The 19,372-nt window shown below is 46.9% G+C and overlaps 1 protein-coding gene across 1 annotated transcript; it reads left to right on the top strand.

The window, feature by feature from the left end:
* Positions 1 to 1,316: 1,316 nt before the first annotated feature.
* On the top strand, positions 1,317 to 19,348 carry LOC137294322 (2-Hydroxyacid oxidase 1-like). Its single transcript, XM_067825320.1, has 8 exons — positions 1,317 to 1,547; positions 3,286 to 3,437; positions 4,096 to 4,351; positions 4,885 to 5,057; positions 5,972 to 6,063; positions 15,848 to 16,006; positions 16,178 to 16,247; positions 16,717 to 19,348. The coding sequence occupies exons 1-8, from the start codon at positions 1,405 to 1,407 to the stop codon at positions 16,785 to 16,787; spliced, it is 1,116 nt and encodes a 371-aa protein (XP_067681421.1). The 5' UTR covers positions 1,317 to 1,404; the 3' UTR covers positions 16,788 to 19,348.
* Positions 19,349 to 19,372: the final 24 nt, after the last annotated feature.

Here is a 19,372-nt window from a genome sequence, read left to right as displayed (position 1 = left end):
GTACGTTTTTCCCCGATGCCGAGTTCGGTGACACAATGCACAGGATATTTTCCTGCAGAGTGCCTGAGTTTCAAAGGGTCATGTTAACACAACGGTTTTACTCGCTAGCATACGCTTAACTTGAAAGGCAGCTGTAATAATTATGGCGTTCACACAACCTCAACATTGCTTCCCACCCGTGTGGAGTATTTAGGCGTCAGAGACCTTGACCTCAAATACTTTAATCCTAAGCAGATAACTGTAAATAGAAGGATGCAACGCAGATTTAATCTTCTGAAACAGACAACTACAAACTCCTCTGAAAGCCTAATGTGTAGTACTTTAGCTAAATGGGGCTTGTCAAATACTAATAAATTACACTTAAAGTAATCCCGAGTGTTATTATTGCTCACTCGGTTAGTATACTGAGGAGCGTACTACCCAGGATCCAACCTTTTCAGAGGAATATTTTTAATATAGTTACTTCCTAAGATGAAATGTTTCATGAATGCCTTTGTGTGGGGCTGAGTCCAAACCTTGGAAACTCGGAGCCATCTTGCCTCCGGAATAACTGCTAATCTTTGCGTAATTTGTGACCCTTGCATTATAAACACAACCCCACACAACATGTAACCATAGTTTGCCTACTGAGACCAACTGATGGTGTAATATTGCAAGAGATGATAGAACATGTCAATTATTCTCTGCTAAAAGTATCTCATATGAATAGCATGATTTTTTTAAATGCAAAGCACTGCATACTATGAGGAACAATGTCCACTCGTCTTACTTCTTTTCCCAGTATAACAACGTTTAGAAAAAAAAATATCTGCGAATAAAACTCGAGAGTTAGTAAATGTATCAAAATATATTACACACCTATCAAATCTTGTGTTGTTTTCTTTTGTTTGTCTGCTATCTTAAATTTGATTTTGTATTTGTATACATGTTTTTGGTATGGCCTGTTGTATTATCAAGGTTGTTTATGAGAATAAAGAAGTGCAGAAACATCTTGCATTTGTTTCCGTTTTGCTTCACACATTTATACTCAGCAATGCATCGATACTATAAAGTGTCTTTTTTGTGCAAGCAATTGTTTGTATATTCCTGTAGCTGATGAAAAAGGTTTCCGTATTATTTCAAAAAGTTACTCTGATACTCACCACTATAACGATACTGGAATTCGCAATAACTTCTAATTGTCCTATTTTCTTCAAGCAGCCGTCTGTGTGTGCCTGCTGCTGATTTTAAAAAAGCCAGGCTACCTCAACCTCTGTTCAAGGGTGATGAATATGGCGAGCGGAACTGACTGACAGCCACAAAACGTCTCGGTCACTGACACGCATGAAGCCCGTGGGGGACGGTGCGCGTATATATGAACTTTCCTCCTCCGCTCTTGCATACTCTTCAGGCGTCTGATCAGGAATGGCGACCGAACCCGTGTGCGTGTGTGTCGAAGACTTTGAGAAAATAGCTGAAGAAAAACTGCCAATGAGTGTCCGTGAATATTACAACAGTGGAGCGAATTATGAAAATACTTTCAAAGACAATAGGAAGGCTTTTGGGAGGTAATGTCACTTAGTAATTGAATGTTATTTATTCTGCAGACGTGGTCTTTATATAGCGATTGTCCAAATGTTACTTACACATATATATTGTCATCAGCTTTAAAGAATTGTATTGGAGATACCCATGATAAACACTGTACCCAAAACAGGTTTTAGAACAAATGATGTTTTCACATAACTATGGCCAGTCTGTCATAAATCATGACTCTCAGACTGAGTGTATTTCTATCGCTCTTGTAATAAGGTGTCTGCGGCCAGTCAGCTACCCTGGTCACTGTTCCTTTAATATCCTCTCGAGACAAACCATTGTCGCCCATACGACACACTGAGGACCAATTCAAACCAGATGTTCACGGGTTAAAGGCCATCTAAATATGTCAGGAGAGATCTGACGTGAGCCATCAGAGGCTTCAAGCATGAAGGGTATGGGTTCACAAGCGATGGGAAGCCACTTGGTTCCATCCAGCTGATGGAAGAGGCCGGGTCTACAGGTTTACATGCACGGTCTAAATGGTCTCTGAGACTGGTGTTTTTCTCACTATTGATAACTATTTCAAGACGACAATGTTTGAACACATACACCATATGTTCCTTCAGAACCAGCATGCACTGTTCCTGAACGTCACAGCATTACCCGACAGAACACCTATAAGACCAGGGTGATCAACGCTTACAAACGATTCACTCCGTACCTTTGTCAATGCAACATCTCCATTATGTAGCAAGGGTTAAATGAGCTGAATCCGCATCGTATGATCTGTACTTTCATTTCATTCATAAATAGAATATCCTCTTCCTACTAATATGTTACCGTTAGACACAGGAAATACTCCACAGGACCAAGGGCTCCTTTCATGAAGCAGCTTTACTAAGGTTAACCCTTGACTCTCATTCTTTAACATTGCAGTAAGATTACGTAAGTGACTTTCGATCACCTTATTACTTTGTGAAAGGAGGCCCAGGACCTTGCTCTTGATCGTTACGTTTATGTGCGTGTATTGTCTGCACTGCGCTGTTTGCGATATGCCATTACTAACCCGTGAAGGTCCGCTGTAGAATAGACCTTCAGCAACCCATGCCTGCCATAAAAGGCGACACTGCTTGTCGTAAGAGGCGAATAACGGGATCAGGTGGTCAGGCTCGCTGACTTAGTTGACACGTGGCAACGGTTCCCAGTTGCCCAGATCGATGCTCATGTCTTTGATCACTGGATTGTCTGGTCCAGACTCGATTATTTACAGACCGCCGCCCTATAGCTGGAATATTGCCATTATTCATAAAGTGTTCAGATATCCAGCAAATATGTCTTTCTTACCATAGCAACAATTTGGCTTTGCATTTCCTTTTCGATGGGGGCAAAATGACTAATCCACACAGATATTTCATTGTACTGAAAATAACGCCTTCAGTCCTCTAAACATCAAATGTATATGTATATGTAACTTTTGCTTTGAAAGTTAGAAATCCACCATACAAACAAAACCACTTAATTTTATTGATAGTAATATTACTGTTTACAGGCAGGGTATAAACATTTCAGCCAGTCCCCACAGAGCCGGTAAGATGTAAAAGTTGGCAACCCTGACCAAAACGTACCTGCCCCAAAAATATCTTTATATACATTACAGTCTAACTTTTAATCCGACCGTCGCAGGTGAATTTGAGAACATGGCTGTCCGTGTTGAAAATAACTTGTCCCGGTCGGTCGAACAGGTAGGTATTTCCAACGCTGTTACAGGTACAAGGTTCGACCAAAGTACATGCGGGATGTATCAAATCGGTCTATGGCGACCACCATTCTGGGCCACAAAGTTGACTGTCCTATCGGCGTGTCCCCGGTTGCAATGTGTCGTCTGGCCCACCCTGATGGAGAGGTGGCTGTTGCCCGCGGTATGTACCTCAGAAGGAGATGACGAGTTTAAACAGTATTAACGTTCAATAAACACTATGCAAAATGTACGTAATTTATATGTGTTTTGTTAATGAACATGAGCTTAGTCGCCGCAGTTCGCTTTGCAAAGGTTTGCCCAAGAGGCAAACGAGGCAAACGTGCACAGAACTCATTAATATTCACGAGTGGGCGGATCTTATGCGATTACCTCACATTCACGTCACAGTATGTTCAGGCGAAGTAGTGGAGGAGTGAACGAGCACGCTTCCTCGTCACGCTTCTCCATTCGTAGATGATCCACGAGAATTAGGTTGCATAAGCATACACTTGATTTGGACCAAAACTAAGAGTCTGAAAACACGAAGTCTAAGGTCCAAAACACAACTTTTATACCCCATCAAATATATAGCCGCCGAATGACCATATTAGTTGTTTTAGTCTTTCTCCGTCGTTCGAAAATGAGCATATATTATCTGTGGAAGGGCATTTTAGTGATATTGTTTTAACGCTGACATATCGATAAGTGTTTTCAGAGGCATACACCTATACGTGTATGAGCAAGGACGTTTTTGCCTTAAAAGTTGGGAAATACTGTCTACTTCGGAGTTTAACTTAACTTATGAATAAAGTGTCAACATGCCTACATCACGTGGGCAGCTTGTGCCAAGCTTGGCCGCTGTTTCATACTGTCTACTATGGCGACTACTGGGATGAAGGAGATTGGAGAGAAGGCGCCAGACTGTCTGCGGTGGTTCCAGGTCCACATCCTGAGAGACAGAAATCTGCTGATACAACTCGTACAGAGAGCAGAACGTGCTGGCTTCACGGCTTTAGTACTAACTGTTGACTGTCCGGTATATGGACGTCGCCATGCCGAGATGAGAAATGACTTCAATTTACCGTCAACACACAAGTAAGTGTCATGGACTGTGTATCATTCATAGACATAGCATTCGGTAATAAGGAATACAACACTTATTGGATTCCCTACTATGGTACAATGTGTTTAGTCAATTCCTGTAATAGCTGTAACGGGATATATCTGAAAGATGCGTGAAACAATACTACTCGATTACCATTAATGTACTGTTTCTATAGAAACAACCAATATAATGCCTACATTGTGTATGAGGATCACAAAGGCCAGTGGATGGAAACATTGGCAACAGGGCCTGTGGGTCTCCCGAGGCGCGGCTTCAGGTACTAAGACAGGAAATCTGTTATTCATGCAAAGGATTATCAGTTCCTTACTGTCGACTAGAACAACCATGAGACCTTACGAAAAGATGTGAAGCATTGTTTCTCATCATAAGCACTAAGATCTCGCGTGAACTACTAACGCGTCCTATGGTCCACGTTTGTCGTGGTACGAGATTTCAGTTGTATAGTATCTTCTAATTGGTATATGTTTGTTCAGTTCAGCTTCTTGCAATGGAACATTTTCAGGCTAGGTGTTTTGGAGGGATTGAGGTCACGTACCGGGATGTCTGAAGAGGAGAGAGAAGCAGGGATGACTAAATTCCTCAACAACCTCTTTACCTCTGCAGCAACTTGGGACGACCTGCGATGGCTGAAGACTATCACTAAACTTCCGGTGGTTATCAAAGGCATAACTACAGGTAGAGGAGGCAAGAAGAGGTTCGCCTCTTCCCTCGATAAATTAGTGATTTTCCTGTTGCTGTTTGCTGATGATGTGATATTGGTTCCTAACGACGTGTCTGGGTACCGTTTCAGAACGCTAAAGTAGCGATACGACTGTCGTAAGTCTATGGGAGGTACGACAAACGTAGCGCTGGGGTAGCTTTATGAAAAGGGGTCCCGGTGTACAGAAAGCATTAATCATGTTAGTAACGTATGCTAGGTGATAGGGTTTCATGACATGACCAGTACTGTCGGTTTTAGACGGGACGTAAAACAGCATAAAATGGATAACAACTACAGATACTTCAGACTGAATTCATATACAGGCAAACTGCGTCAGTGATTTATCCCACTGGGGTAAAAGGTACTTCTTGAAATACTCTTAAGTGTAACTAAGATTGATATGATCCACAATTCTGTTTTCTCTTAACATACAGTGAGTGTGGACGCCATCCTCTGTACATAAAGGCATAGGGCAGAGTTCCGAAATACTGATTAAAACTTACGGAGATGCCTGCAGGTCGAACTCAGGCTTATGACGTGCTCACTTGTTGAGACAATTGTGATGATAATGGTTATGACACTGTGTCCAATGTGTCTTTACTGTTTTTCACACCCGTGTAGGTTCGGGTTAGAATATTCATATTCAGTAACCCATGCTTGTCAGAAGAGGCGACTAACGGGATCGAGTGGTCAGACACGACCACTTTACCTCTCGAAAACTTATCGCCATCGGTCTTGGTAGCCAATGAAATGTCTTCACTTACATGTATACTATATACTTGACTTGCATTACTTTTGCATTTGAGTATACATAAAGTCCTTTTTTTGTGGTGCTAACGACGAAAAGCCTCAACTTCCGACGTACCTTGCCATGTTTCTGTGTTTCCAGGTGATGGGGCCCGAGAAGCCTTGAGGGCTGGCGCTGATGCAATTTTAGTGTCCAATCACGGGGGTCGGGAACTAGATTCTGTAGCCGCCACGGTGAGCATGGATAGGGGAGCATGGATAAGGGATCAGAGTTATACAGAGTAGTCAGCAACTAACAGTAGATTTGGTTTTCCTTATTGCCAGATATGACCACACTATTGTGAGCGCAAGCAGCAATATAGATGCATTTCATGGTCAAGTCGACACCGGAGATTGTTGAGGTAACCTCCTTTCTGACTTTCAAAGTCTTAGACTGAGAGTTCAAACACTGTAAAGCGTTTTAACGTTTTAAAGGCGCATGACAGAGAGCATACATTGCCGAATTCAACAATCAGTGTGAGATAACAAACCTGTCAACCCTGTACAACCCTGCTCAAAGAATGAATCGTGGTTTCTCATATATCCTCTTGTACGGATGCATAGTGGTATATCATGTGTTCGCTTGTTAACCCCACTTTTAGGGTGCATTGTAATGGAATATATTCTCTTGTAAACTCTTGCTTTGCGGCCGCATCGTGGTATACTATGTGTCCCCTTCTAAACGCATGGTCAAGGGATCATATACGGATTCATCGTGTTATTCCATGTGTTCCCCTGTTAACCACGCTTTCGGAATGCACGTATGTCGTATATTCCCTCGTAAATTCTTGGTCTGCGGGTGCATTGTGGTATATAATACAATCCATTGTAAATTCATGCTTTGCTAATGTATTGTGGTACATAATATGTTCCCGTGTAAACTCATGTTTTGCTGATTCATTGTAGTACATAATATACTCACTTTTAGACTCATGCTTTGTGAATTCACTGTAACATATTGTATTAAAGTTGCTCACTGGTCACAAAGGGAAAAAATACCTATGAGCTCAACGTATTTGTCCTACCAAACACCTCAATGTTAATGTTGAACTGTGGGAAGCACGGATCATGACAGGGAGTATCTGAGTCTGACAAGTACCCAATGCTAGATTTTCAGGTGACACATATCTAGCAGAGAAGAAAAACTGCATTAAAGTCCCTAGTACACTCAACCTTTGAGTATGTCTTGAAGTATGCTGGGCAAAATTAGTTTGGGATATATGCAAATTTTGAAATTTTGAATAATGATCTATTTACTCACTGACACACTGATAAAATATCAATGATAAAAACACCAATATCCCTAACTTATTTTGTCAAGTATATATATAATATATTCCAATGTAAAGTCGTGCTTTGAGGGTGCATTATTGTATATTGTAAAACCATTGCATTGTGGTATATCAGTACGCCCCTGTACAGCCCTTCTTTGTGGATCATTGTGGTGTATTATATTTAAGCTTGCACAACTTTGCAGATTCTGGTACCTTTCGGTATGCCGAAACAAATCATAAAAAATGCCAATTCAACCTATAAAGTTGAAACAAACGCGATGGAAAAAAGCCCGCGAAATCTGAGTTCAAACGTTTCACTAAATTCCCCCCCCCCCCCCCCCCCCCCCCAGCGCTGGGGGAAAAACTGGTTTCAACAGCTGTGCTGCGCTGCGTCGATAACGCATGCGCAGTGAATAGGTTCGCGGAGCTTGAAACAGTATGCATGCCCAGAGTCTGAGGTCGTGAGCAGTAGTCTAATCTTGGTTGTGTACACAAACAAGTAAATAATCTACTCGTTACGTAAAAAAACCTTGTTGATTGTGGTAAGCAGTCTCTGCCACAGAGAAAGCTCAGTGTCTGGTTTATTCACACCTATATGTCTGCCTGCCTGCCTGCCTGCCTGCCTGTCTGCTAAAGACAACATGCAATACACCGCTTCAATCATTGACCACGTGCAATTTGAACTTCACACCTATCAGACAATACGACATAAAGAAAATAAGTTGATTTATGACTCGTGCACCCGAGTCCCGTGTCTGCCACATTGTGTAATTAGGCACGTGTGATACACCTGACATGTTTTTATGTCTGTGGGTTGCAAACAAACTACATCCATTTTTCGGATGACTTGATCTGACGGAAACTGGTGCAAACTCTTGTCAGTTTCAAGTCCTGCTTTGTACTTGGACTAATGACAGATTCCAGCCAAGCAGTAGTTTACCATCTCTACTGACATGATTTTTTATTAGATCGAGCGCAAATTCAGAGAACATGTATTTTCCAAACCCAACATCTCTATATACATTCTTCATGGATAACGACTTCTTTTAGTGTATATGATTTTGTTTGACAACAGTATATGAATCCATACTGAAACGACGCATCAAGTACACAAAAAGAAGTAACTGTTGTTATCCATAAAAAATCTTTCTTGTGACTGGCTATATTTCTAAAATGCCCATCAAACATCATCATTTTTCTGTACACACAATGAACTCTCAACATATCAGCAAATGAAACAGCCAATCGGAAGCCGTCGTTACACTTGAGTGCATATCCACCCGCTATGACTGGGTTCGGTCTCCCGAGGGCTTCGCTTCGAGGGAAGTAAGCCCAAGTACAAAATATTGCACTTTTGAATCGCGATTGTACGCTTATAATTTTGTTTATCTGGTTTTTTTTAAAGCAGCAATGCATGTTATATGTCATGAATAAGCGATAAATGTGTTTTGATATTGTTTGATTTTTTGGTTGCATGTGACCTTTAAGAATTCAGTGGGGTATTATACTTAATATACCTCTTGTAAAGTCGTGCTTAAAGAATGCATGACGCTTCATCATATAAACCATGCTTTAAGAATTCATTGTTCCACAAGATATTTCCCTTTCAGTTTTATACGAAAGAAAAATGTGTGTAATGTATAGTGAATATGTGTATAAAAATGTCTAGTGCGTCCTTAAGATGCATAGTAGTATTCTTTTTAACGCAGCCGTGTTAAGAAATATAAAGTCGATGTAATAAGCAATTATTACTTTACAGGACGCCCTATTTCCTGTAAAGACCCTTGATATTAATATCAGTCAACGTTTTCCCTGCCCGTTTCAAGGAAGCATCTTGATATACCATCATGTTGCACAATCAGTTGTCCTTGTTGAATCAGTTATCCTTTCGTGCGCCCTTGCTATAATAATACATTATGGTATGTTTTGTATTCTTTTCTACAACCCTGTTCTAGGAGTGAAATGCTGTAGGCCATATATCCCCTTGTTCAGCAACGCTCCCGTGGCGTAGTGGGTACAGCGTCCGCACGAAGAGTTGGGGGTTCGATACCCGGACGCGTCATACCAAAAGACGATAAAATATAACATTTTTGATTAAATGTCATTTTTTATACTTACCTGGTAGAAAGCCAACAATGCCCACGTGAGTGGCGCTTACTCAATTTCTCTCATAACACAGTCTACAAAAAAGTAGAGACGCGAGGTCAACATACGGGCGGTAGGTCACCCAGGTCACGAGATGACCTGGACACGTCATTCCCTTACCCAGCGAGGCAGACAACAAAACCCTCAGGAGGGGAGGCTGGGCGGGAACTCCCGACTGTTGGCTTTCTACCAGGTAAGTATAAAAAATGACATTTAATCAAAAATGTTATATTTTTTACATACTTATCAGGTAAGAAAGCCAACAATGCCCAGAATGGCACAGAGGCGGAGGGCTGAGAGCGTGGACGCGAGACCTCGCCCGTGCGTCTCTACGTAAAAAGGAACCAAGAAACCCTGAGGAGAGCGATCTACCGGCATCCGCCTCCGCACTATAGGGCGGGTAGGACACCAACCGCTGTCCGGACATCTCCGATAAGGAGGAGGGATCGGCCGACAACCCCGGAAGGGAAACCCAACACGAGAAAAGACAGCTCAACACTGAAGGAGTGGAGAGAAGCAACAGAAAAGTTTATTTGAGGCAAAAAGGGTGTGTAGCTGAGGTCCCCAGCTTGGCACCATACGAGAGGCGGGGGAGTGTAGGCCACCTAAAGAGGAGCAGCCCCGCGCCGAATTAAAGGGTAAGGATCCCCCGTTCTTTGCTGGGCAAAGACCTGGGGTCCTAGCCTTGAAATGCCCGCCAGATCCTCGTTGGAGAGGGTTCGTAAATAGTGGTTGGCGAACACCAAGCCAGACTTCCAGAAGCAGCCCGCCATGATGTCCGCCACCGCAATGTTGCGGTGATAAGCCATGGTGGCCGAGACGGCCCTGATCTCGTGTGGGTTGGTTCGAGTCGGAAGAGGTCTGTCCTGGCCTTTGTAGGCCTCTATGATGGCCGACCGAAGGTATACCCCAAGAGCTCTCCGATCAATCTCCCTTTTGCTCCTCTGGGAGTGAGGGAGGAAGAGCCTCCGCCGCCCCTGCCTAAGGGAGCGGGTACGGTCGGTATACACTCGGAGAGCCCTGACAGGGCAGAGAGAGAGTGCTCCCTCCTCCGTCGGGTCTACCAACGGCCCTAAGGAAGGGATGTGGAAGGTACGTCCCAGCTCGTCTGCCTGTTGGTTCTTGCAAACGAAGTCGGGGGCGAGGCCCAAGGACGCCGATCCTCCATCCGTGGCCTCAAATCTCAGGAGATCCGCCTGAAGAGCGTGAAGCTCCGATATTCGGGCCGCCGAGGCCATGGCCACTAGAAAGGTGGTCTTCACCGTGACGCGGAGGAGGGGAGCCTCTTCCAGAGGCTCATAAAAATCTGACTTGAGGTGGTCAAGGACCACTGCCAGATCCCACTCAGGAGCCCTCGGCTTGCGCCGACCCTCCGCCTGTCGGAAAGACTTGATGAGCTCCCTCAGTACAGAAATGTCCAGTCCCGGCGACCTCTTCCTTATAACGGACATGATGGCCGCCAGATTGGTGTTAATGGAGGAGGCCTTGAGCCCTCGAACGTTGCGCAAGTGAACCAGATAATCAGCTATCTGGGGAAGAGTGGCAGAACCGGCCTCCACGCCGTTGTCTTCACAGAAGGAGGAAAAGGAACCCCACTGGAAGTCGTAGAGCTTCTGCGTGGTTTTCCTCTGTGAGGAAGCCAAGGCCGAGGCTACTCGCTTGGAGTATCCACTGTTCCTGAGCCCCCTTTGAATACAAGCCAAACGTGCAGATCGAATACCTGAGGGTTTTCGTGAACACGGCCGCTTGGCTTGCTTATGAGAAGGTCCCTCCGGTGAGGGATCTGAACGGGATCCTGCAGACAGAGTCTGCGAAGGGGAACGAACCAGGGCCGGGCAGGCCACATGGGAGCCACCAGAAGCAGTCTGATGGACTTGGTGGTCTGAAGCTTGGCCACTACCTGTGCTAGAACCGCTGGGGGAGGGAAGGCATAAGCGTCCATCCCTTCCCACTCTAACGACAGTGCATCGACGGCCCAGGCCGCTGGATCCGGCACGGGGGATACATAGATCGGGAGCTGGCAGTTCAGCCTGGTGGCAAACAGATCCAACATGGGCCTGCCGAACTGGAGACAGAGGGACTGAAACGTCCGCGGGTTCAGTTGCCACTCTGTCGAAGGAGGCGCGTCCGGCCGGGAGAGAGCATCTGCCAGGACGTTCTTGGCTCCTGGAATGTGAACTGCACGGATGCTCAGGCAGAGCCTGTCTACCAGTTCGAACAGGCGGAGGGTCAGGTCTAGGAGAGGAGTGGCTCTGGTGGAGCCTTGACGGTTGATCGTCCAGGCTGCGACTGAGCTGTCCGTGTGGACCAGTAAGGTCTGGTGCCTGAGGGGAACGGACCAATGGAGGATGGCAAGTCGTACGGCGTCCAACTCCAGCACATTGATGTGCCGGTCCTGCTGGGTTGCCGACCAGGTACCTGCCGTCTGGTCCGACCCCAAGTGAGCGCCCCATCCTTGGGTGGAGGCGTCCACGAAAAGGTGACTGGTCGGGAGAGGTGTCCTTAGGGGAACTCCTTTGAGGACGTTGTCGTCCACTTGCCACCAGGTGAGGAAGTGTCTGAGGTGAGGTGGGAGACTTATTGGGTGAAGACAGTGGGTCTCCCTGACGTGCTCGTTGAGGAACACCTGAAGAGGTCGGAGCATCAGCCTCCCCCTTATGGTTAGATCCTGGGCTGACGTCAGGAGGCCCAATATCCGCTGCCACTGCCTGAGGCACAGGGGCTCTGATAGTGCCCGAGTCATCAGGGGCGCTAGCCTGGTCATCCGCTCCTTGGGTACAAAAGCCTTGAAGGCTACTGTATCCAGTATGGCACCTAGGTATTGGAGAGAGGTGGTTGGTACCAGGTCCGACTTCTCCAGGTTCACTAGCCACCCTAGGCGTCGAAGGAGGTGGATGACGAGGTCCCGTTGCGCCTCGAGAATGGGGGCGAAGGGTTGTGAGCGAACCCATCGTCCAGGTACATAAGGAATTGGACCTGGAGTTCGTGGAGGAACTGGACGATGGGTTGGGTCACACGAGTGAACAGCCATGGGGCAGAGGAAATCCCGAACGGGAGGACATTCCACTGAAAGTGCCTGCCCCCCAGGACGAAACGGAGGTACCTGCGATCCGCCAAGTGAATGGGGATGTGCAGGTACGCATCCTGGAGGTCGAGGGACACCATGTAGTCCGAGGGCTCCAGTAACCGCATGGCTGATGGAACAGTCAAGAGTCGAAAATATGGCGGCTGTTCGAGGTAGGAGGAGTTGAACTCCTTCCAATCGTGAATCAGCCGCCATTTCCCCGAGTTGCGTTTGGGCCTGACAAAAACGGGGGAATAGAACCCGGGAGTCAGATCCTGGAGGGGGATTTCCTGAACTGCCCCCTTGGAGACTAGAGACTCCACCTGCTCTAAGGTGAGTTGGAACCTGACCGAGTCCATCGGACGTTCCACCGGAGAGCAGGTTAGAGGGGGCGGAGAGGAGATCGGGATGCGGAAGCCACGCTCCAGGATCCGACACACGAATGGGTCTAGTCCTAGCTGACGCCAGTTTGGGACAAAGAGGCTCAAGCGGCCGCCAACGGGTCCGTCGAAAGGAGGAATGATAGGTGGCGGAAGGATTGGCGGGCACCAAGAGTCACTTCTTCTTGGACGTCCACTTGCCCTTGTTCCGCTTCCGCGGAGTGCCCTTGCTGGGGGTTTGGAATCCCTGGTTAGCCTGGCTGGGCTGGTTGGACTGGTTCGTGGGTCCTCGGCCACGACCTCCGAACCGAAAGTCCACCTTCCCTGTCCGCTTCCTAGGAGTGGATTGGTCTGCTGGAGGACCTCCCTGACGCTTGCGGGGGGTGGAGCCTGCTGAGGGTCCGCCACCCGTCATGATCCGATTGGTTAGGTCCTGCTGCTGGATCTCATGGCGAGTGCGGAGAGCTTCTGGGATTTCCCCCGCGAACAAGGTGTCTGCCGACACTGAGGCGTGACGGAGGGAGTCCCTAATCTCCGGAGGGAGATTAGTGCGCCCCAGGAAACCTTCCCGTCTGAGGTTGGTAATGGCAGCTGAAATCCTAGCAGCCGACAGGGTGACTTGTGCCACTCCGCCAGCTACCGCTCCAAATGCCCTATACAGAGGTTCCTCACCCTGTTCCATCCCTGCCTCCTTGGCGAAAGTGGCCATAGCTTGGCAGACGTGAGCAACATAGTTGCTCAGCCCCACAATGGATCTGGCCTCCTTGTCCAAATGGATAAGGTGATTGTCCGACACCTTGTGGGGTACCCCAGCAGAAGCAACACGAGAGATATCGGGATCCAAGGAGGGAGGATCTAAAGGAATGGGCGAGTTCGCCACTGGAAGCCTGATCCTCTGTTTGTCTGAGAGGAGGAGCTGAGGGGTAAGGCGACCTGGTCCGGCGGTGGCAACAGCCTCCTTCAGTTCCTTAGCGGCTGCTTCAAGGAAGCGGTGCGGAGGGAGGACTTTCCGAGGGGAGAGAACACAGTCTTCAGGGCAGAAAGACTCGCCTCTCACCCTAGAAGCGGCAGAAGGTTGATCGTCCACCTCCGCCAACACCACACCGGTGTATTCCGCAATTGCCTCCAGTCTAGACGCAGAGTCAGAGACTGGAGGGTTAGGCTCTGGGAGGACAGGGTCGCTGTCATCCCCCACCTCCTCCGGGAGGATAGGAATAAGTGGAGGGTCTCTTGTGTTAATGAACTCCCTAGAGGGGGAGGACCTGGGAGAAGGAGAGCGCCTCGGGGAGTGAACAGGCGTCCGCCTCCGGAGGCGGAGCGGAGAGGAGGGTTCCACGGAACGAGCCGATGTGGGCGGACCAAGGCGTTGATCGAGGATGGACTCCACTAACCCTTTAACGGAAAGGAGAAGCCTCCCTGAGCGAACCTGCTTCCTGTTACGAGACTTCTTCGCTTTTTTCTCCTTCCTTCTCTTCTTCTCCTTCCTCCCCTCCGGTGATACGGCTACGTCCTCCCTCAGGAGGGGCCGAGAGGGAGAGACGGAACGGGAGCGAGTATCGCTCCCCTCTGGCATAGTCCTGATGGGGTCCGACTCCATTCCTGACTGAGAGTCGAACTCCTCCGCCTCCTCGTGAATAACTAACTCCTCTGATGCGGAGGGAGAAGGAGGGCGGATGGGAGAGCGAGGCGCAGATCGTCTAGATGACGCCGGAGACACTGGCGAACCTGCGGGAGGCGCTGCCTTCTTCCGATGAGACTCCCTCTCGCTCTTCCTAAGTACTGTCAGGTACTGACGAAAGTCCCGCTCAGAGAGGACCTCACACTCTGCACAAGTGTTATCCGCAGCGCAGGGACTCTTGCAAAGCCTACACAATGTGTGAGGATCCCACTTAGCCGACTTCCTAGTGCCGCACTGAGTGCAGAAGGAGGCGAATACCATGGTGGAAACGCACGACAGGGTACGCTGCCGAGGGGTGACGGCAGACTAAACTCCTATCCGAGGAGGATAGGCACGTCACAAGCGAAAGGTCCGACCAGGCGGAAGGTTCGCCTGTCCTCCGCCTCTCCGTCAAGGCGAAAGGTCCGCCAATGCTCCTCTACACCACACAGGGGTTGAGGGGAACGACAGAAAAATCTCCTAGCGAAGGGTTCGCCTAGGCGGAGGGTCCGCCTGACCTCCGCTACTGCGCACAAAGGCGTAGGTGAACGATAGTTAAGGAACCCCTAACGAAAGGTCCGTTCTCCTATCCGCCAATCCGCCTATCCGCCAGCGAGTAACGCGGAAGCCCGACAAGGGTCCGAGTGCACGAGCCACACAAGCGTGAACCGAGACACAATCGGGACACCCGTGAAGCACGTGCAAGTGGGACGACGGCCGACGACCCACAAACTGCTGGCAAGAAAGAAAAAATCAGCTAGTCGCAGATAACGAAAAACACCTAAAAGCGACTAGAATGATGATAGTAGAGAGAGAGAGAGCTATAGAAAAATGCAATAAACAAAGCACACACTTAACTAGAATCCAGTAGAGCGGCCAAGCAACACGTCTTGACTCGCTCGTCTCTAGTAAGGGAATGACGTGTCCAGGTCATCTCGTGACCTGGGTGACCTACCGCCCGTATGTTGACCTCGCGTCTCTACTTTTTTGTAGACTGTGTTATGAGAGAAATTGAGTAAGCGCCACTCACGTGGGCATTGTTGGCTTTCTTACCTGATAAGTATGTAAAAAATATGGTTTGTCCCAGCCTAGCGCTCAGCATTTACTGGTACAAGGACTGGCTGGCTTGGAGTCAGTATAATGTGTCTGAGTGGGGTATTCATGCTTAACTGCGGCACGGTATCTCAGTGAGATAGCACTATAAAAGCTTCTTAAGTCTGGGCTAGTACAAGCTGTCACACATACACACACATGCACGTCGTCACAGGAGTGAAATATTCGTAAGTACGACTTTATACCCAAATTCACATCAAATAACAAGACAGATCACTACGCACGACCCTCCTATATGATGTGTATTACTTATCCAATAGGACAATTCCACTTTGAGAATGTATTGTGATATATCATATAAGCCCACCAACCCCTTGTCACATCAGAGAGTTATCTCCCCCTGTAGATCGACGCCCTGCAGGAGGTTGTGGAGGCCGTGGAGGACAGGTGCGAGGTGTACCTGGATGGGGGAGTCAGGAGTGGGTTGGACGCGCTCAAAGCCATCGCCATGGGGGCACGGGCTGTCTTCGTGGGGAGGCCGATCCTTTGGGGTCTAGCTTATGCGGTAGGTGACAGACGCAAAAGAACCATGGATATTCACTGATCATGTGCAAATTTTCTTGGACGTGGCTTGTCATTTTAGTGAGTTAATGGGTTCCGACTGACCTCTTTTTTAACTATTTTAGTTCTATGGGAGCTTATTATGTAGTTACAGGGTCGTCTTTTTGTCCCCCAGGGAGAAGAAGGAGCCGAGAAGTTGCTGCAGATCCTTGGCGATGAGCTCAGCACGGACATGGCTCTAGCAGGTTAGTCGGTGGACAGACTTGACCGTATTCAGCTGCAGTTCCGTTATATTCGGAATGATAACGGTTAATCGTAAACAGAAATAACCATATGCCACTGCGTTCCTCTTCATAAATCATCTGCTTTTACTGTGAAGAGCGCGAGTTTAATTTGATGCCATAAGTATTCCAGTTATATGAGGGCGCTACTGATTGAGGAAAACACGGTGCGTTGCAAATCCCGAACACTGAATGTTGCCGGAGTCACGATCAATTTAGAAACATTTTGACCGTCCATCAGAGATACTTTACTGCGTACATCTGCAGCACCACATCCACTATTCAGATCACTCTGTAACATGAAACCTTCGAAATATGAGTCCCTATTTTAAATCTAGGTATGTTAAAATTTAACCTTTAAAATGTCAGCAGTAGATTATTTTAGCAATTTCAGGTATTTAGCAGTGTCTCCCACCGCAATTCTTCATTTCAGGATCAAATAGTATACGGGAGATCTCTCGAGATATGGTGGTTCACAAATCCTACTACAGCTCCAAACTCTGAGTGAAGACACTAGTAAAGGCACACAACACCTTCAGGACAGGACCATCAACACCTTCACCAACTACGCGTTGATGCACCGCTCCCGAGGCATATCGGGCTTTACTGATATATCCTATTAGAAAACTGATGCTTATGTTATGTCATCAGGCTGCCGATTGAGGTACAGATCAAGGTAAACACAGATATGTTGGGAGTGTATATTTTAAAGAATGGGCGTAACACAATCTTGTGATGATCCAGTATGTCTTAGGAGTATATACACCTGGAAATTAATCAAGCAACACCCCAATTTTTTCTATTGGAGCAACTTTGAAGTGTTCTGACAATCAAAATATGCCGGGTTGATATAGTTTGACACTTTTTTATTCAACAGACGATCTCTGACAAACAACTTAAAGGGAAAAAGTATCAAGACTTTGCTTTATTGCAACGAAATCCAAATTCTTAAAACTGTCTTAAATTCATGAAAAAATGGACACAATTTACTATTCATCCACAGACGTTGTTGTCAGGTGTATTAACACAAATGTCACATGGAAAGAAAGAACAGTCATCTGAGAGTCTGCACACCGACTTTCATCAATATCTAGTGTGTCCTCCCTGCGCACGCACCACCGATTCCAGACGCCTCCTCATTCCTTGGATGAGTCTCCGGATCTGATTCTGGGGGATCCTGTTCCACTCCTCATGCAGGGCAGCCGTCAATTCGTTGAGATTATGGACTGGTGGGTCTCTCTGCCTCACACGACGGCCAATAAAGTCCCACAAATGTTCAATGGGGTTGAGGTCAGGGCTCATGGCAGGCAATTCTGTCAATTGCATTTTGCCGCAAAAAATCATTTACAGCATGCGCCCTGTGAGGTCTAGCATTGTCGTCCATAAATATGGGTCTCGTTGCCAGAGGATGGTTCTCAAAATGAGGTACCACAGCCCTGTCAAGAACCTCCTGTTGGTAACGAACACCGTTAAGGTTGCCACGGATGGTAATGATATCCAACTTGCAGTTCATGGAAATGCACCCCCATACCATAACGGAACCTCCCCCAAAGGCCACAGTCTCCTGGATGTTCCGTGGAGCCATTGCTGTGTTCCTCTGCCTCCAGACCCGAGTACGACCGTCCACCATGTGCAGCAAGAACCGGCTCTCATCTGAGAAATGGACCTTCCTCCAAGAGGCAATGTTCCAGTGCAAACGGTCATTACACCAGGCCAGTCGGGCTGCCTTATGGGCTGGAGACAGTCTGGGTCGCTTGATTGGCCTCCTTGCCCGGTATCCTGCAGCTTTCAGACGATTCCGAACAGTCCTGTTCGAGATGGGTCTCCCTGGAAGCCACTCCTGTCTCAACCGAGAGCTCGAGTCGAAGGACCTGCGCCGTACAAGTCTCAGTAAAGCTCTGTCCTCCCGGACTGTGGTCTTCCTGGGTCTTCCTGGTCTAGGCAGGTCTTTAACTTCATTAGTGGCCCGGTATTTTTTCAAAAGTTTTGAAATTATGGAATGATGTCGTCCGATTTGAGTCCCGATTTGTCTTAGAGACATACCAGCATTCCTCATGCCGATTATTTGCCAACGAGTGGCCTCTGATAATTTCCTACGTGCCATGACATTGAAATGAATGAAAAACCGAATGCAATCGACAACCTGCGCTTGTAAACACCCCAGGGAAAAAGTGCATTTTTCGAAAGTTGAGGTTAAAGCAATGCACGTGCGCTGTGCAAGCTTCACGCGCGTCATATCAACCCATGAAAAGCTCATGCTGTATGTCAATACATCAAAATTGAATAATCAATCATCAAAATTACTTCGTTAAACTTTGTTAAGTTTTTATGTGTCTTTGAATTTGGTGTTGCTTAATTAATTTCCATATGTATATATTCCTGCTCCTTGATGAATGAAATCACTGGAAGCAGAGGCAGCGATATAAAACAGGAGAAACAACATAGGATGATAAGATAAGAATGGTGGGCATTTAACCTCTCTTATCAACGTATTGTTTCACCTGTACGTATATAGGTATCTGCTTCCTAAATGCTGTGCCCCCCTTACTACAGAAACTGACACCCATTAAGGTATCTCCCTTCTAAATGCCCTTCAAAGACTTTGCAGTGTAAAACCCTGTGAATCTGCAGACGGATAGACAGACGTGGACAATAGATACGACAAAACCCTTTCCATCCATAAGAGGTCTCTGCTAAATGTCACGAACCTCAACAAAATGGATGACATACCTGCTGACATGAAAAATGATCTTGCATTTTAAAAGAAATAGTGTAACGTTTACTTTGTTAATAAAGCCCGTGCATTAGCGGCACTACCAGCACTCTACTACCCCTTGAAATATAATGGGACTTGCCCTTCATTTAAACTCCGTTTACTCACAGGGCATGTCACATCACCGGTTATCTCCCTTTCTGTGTTTACCAGATTTAAGTCTCTGTTTTAATTCATTCACATAGGGTTAAGTGGATTGCTGTAATCCTTTCATTGCACATAAACATTGTGACGGTTTTATTTGGCTTGACTCAAATCTGAAATGAAACATTAAAGAATGTACCATCTTAAAGTGTTGTTGTTTTTACGACAAAAT

This window comes from Haliotis asinina, chromosome 8 (genome assembly GCF_037392515.1).
Source record: "Haliotis asinina isolate JCU_RB_2024 chromosome 8, JCU_Hal_asi_v2, whole genome shotgun sequence".
In the NCBI taxonomy this organism is placed as follows: domain Eukaryota; kingdom Metazoa; phylum Mollusca; class Gastropoda; order Lepetellida; family Haliotidae; genus Haliotis; species Haliotis asinina.
The sequence above is the reverse complement of the archived record's forward strand: the minus strand, read 5'-3'. Positions and strand labels throughout refer to the sequence as shown.

Bases quoted from the DNA above. Each gene is read 5' to 3' on its own strand.
- LOC137294322 (XM_067825320.1), top strand. From the start codon at position 1,405: ATGGCGACCGAACCCGTGTGCGTGTGTGTCGAAGACTTTGAGAAAATA. The intron at 4,352-4,884 runs GTAAGTGTCATG...GAACATTTTCAG, and splicing joins AATTTACCGTCAACACACAA to GCTAGGTGTTTTGGAGGGAT. The intron at 16,007-16,177 runs GTAGGTGACAGA...TTTGTCCCCCAG, and splicing joins TTTGGGGTCTAGCTTATGCG to GGAGAAGAAGGAGCCGAGAA.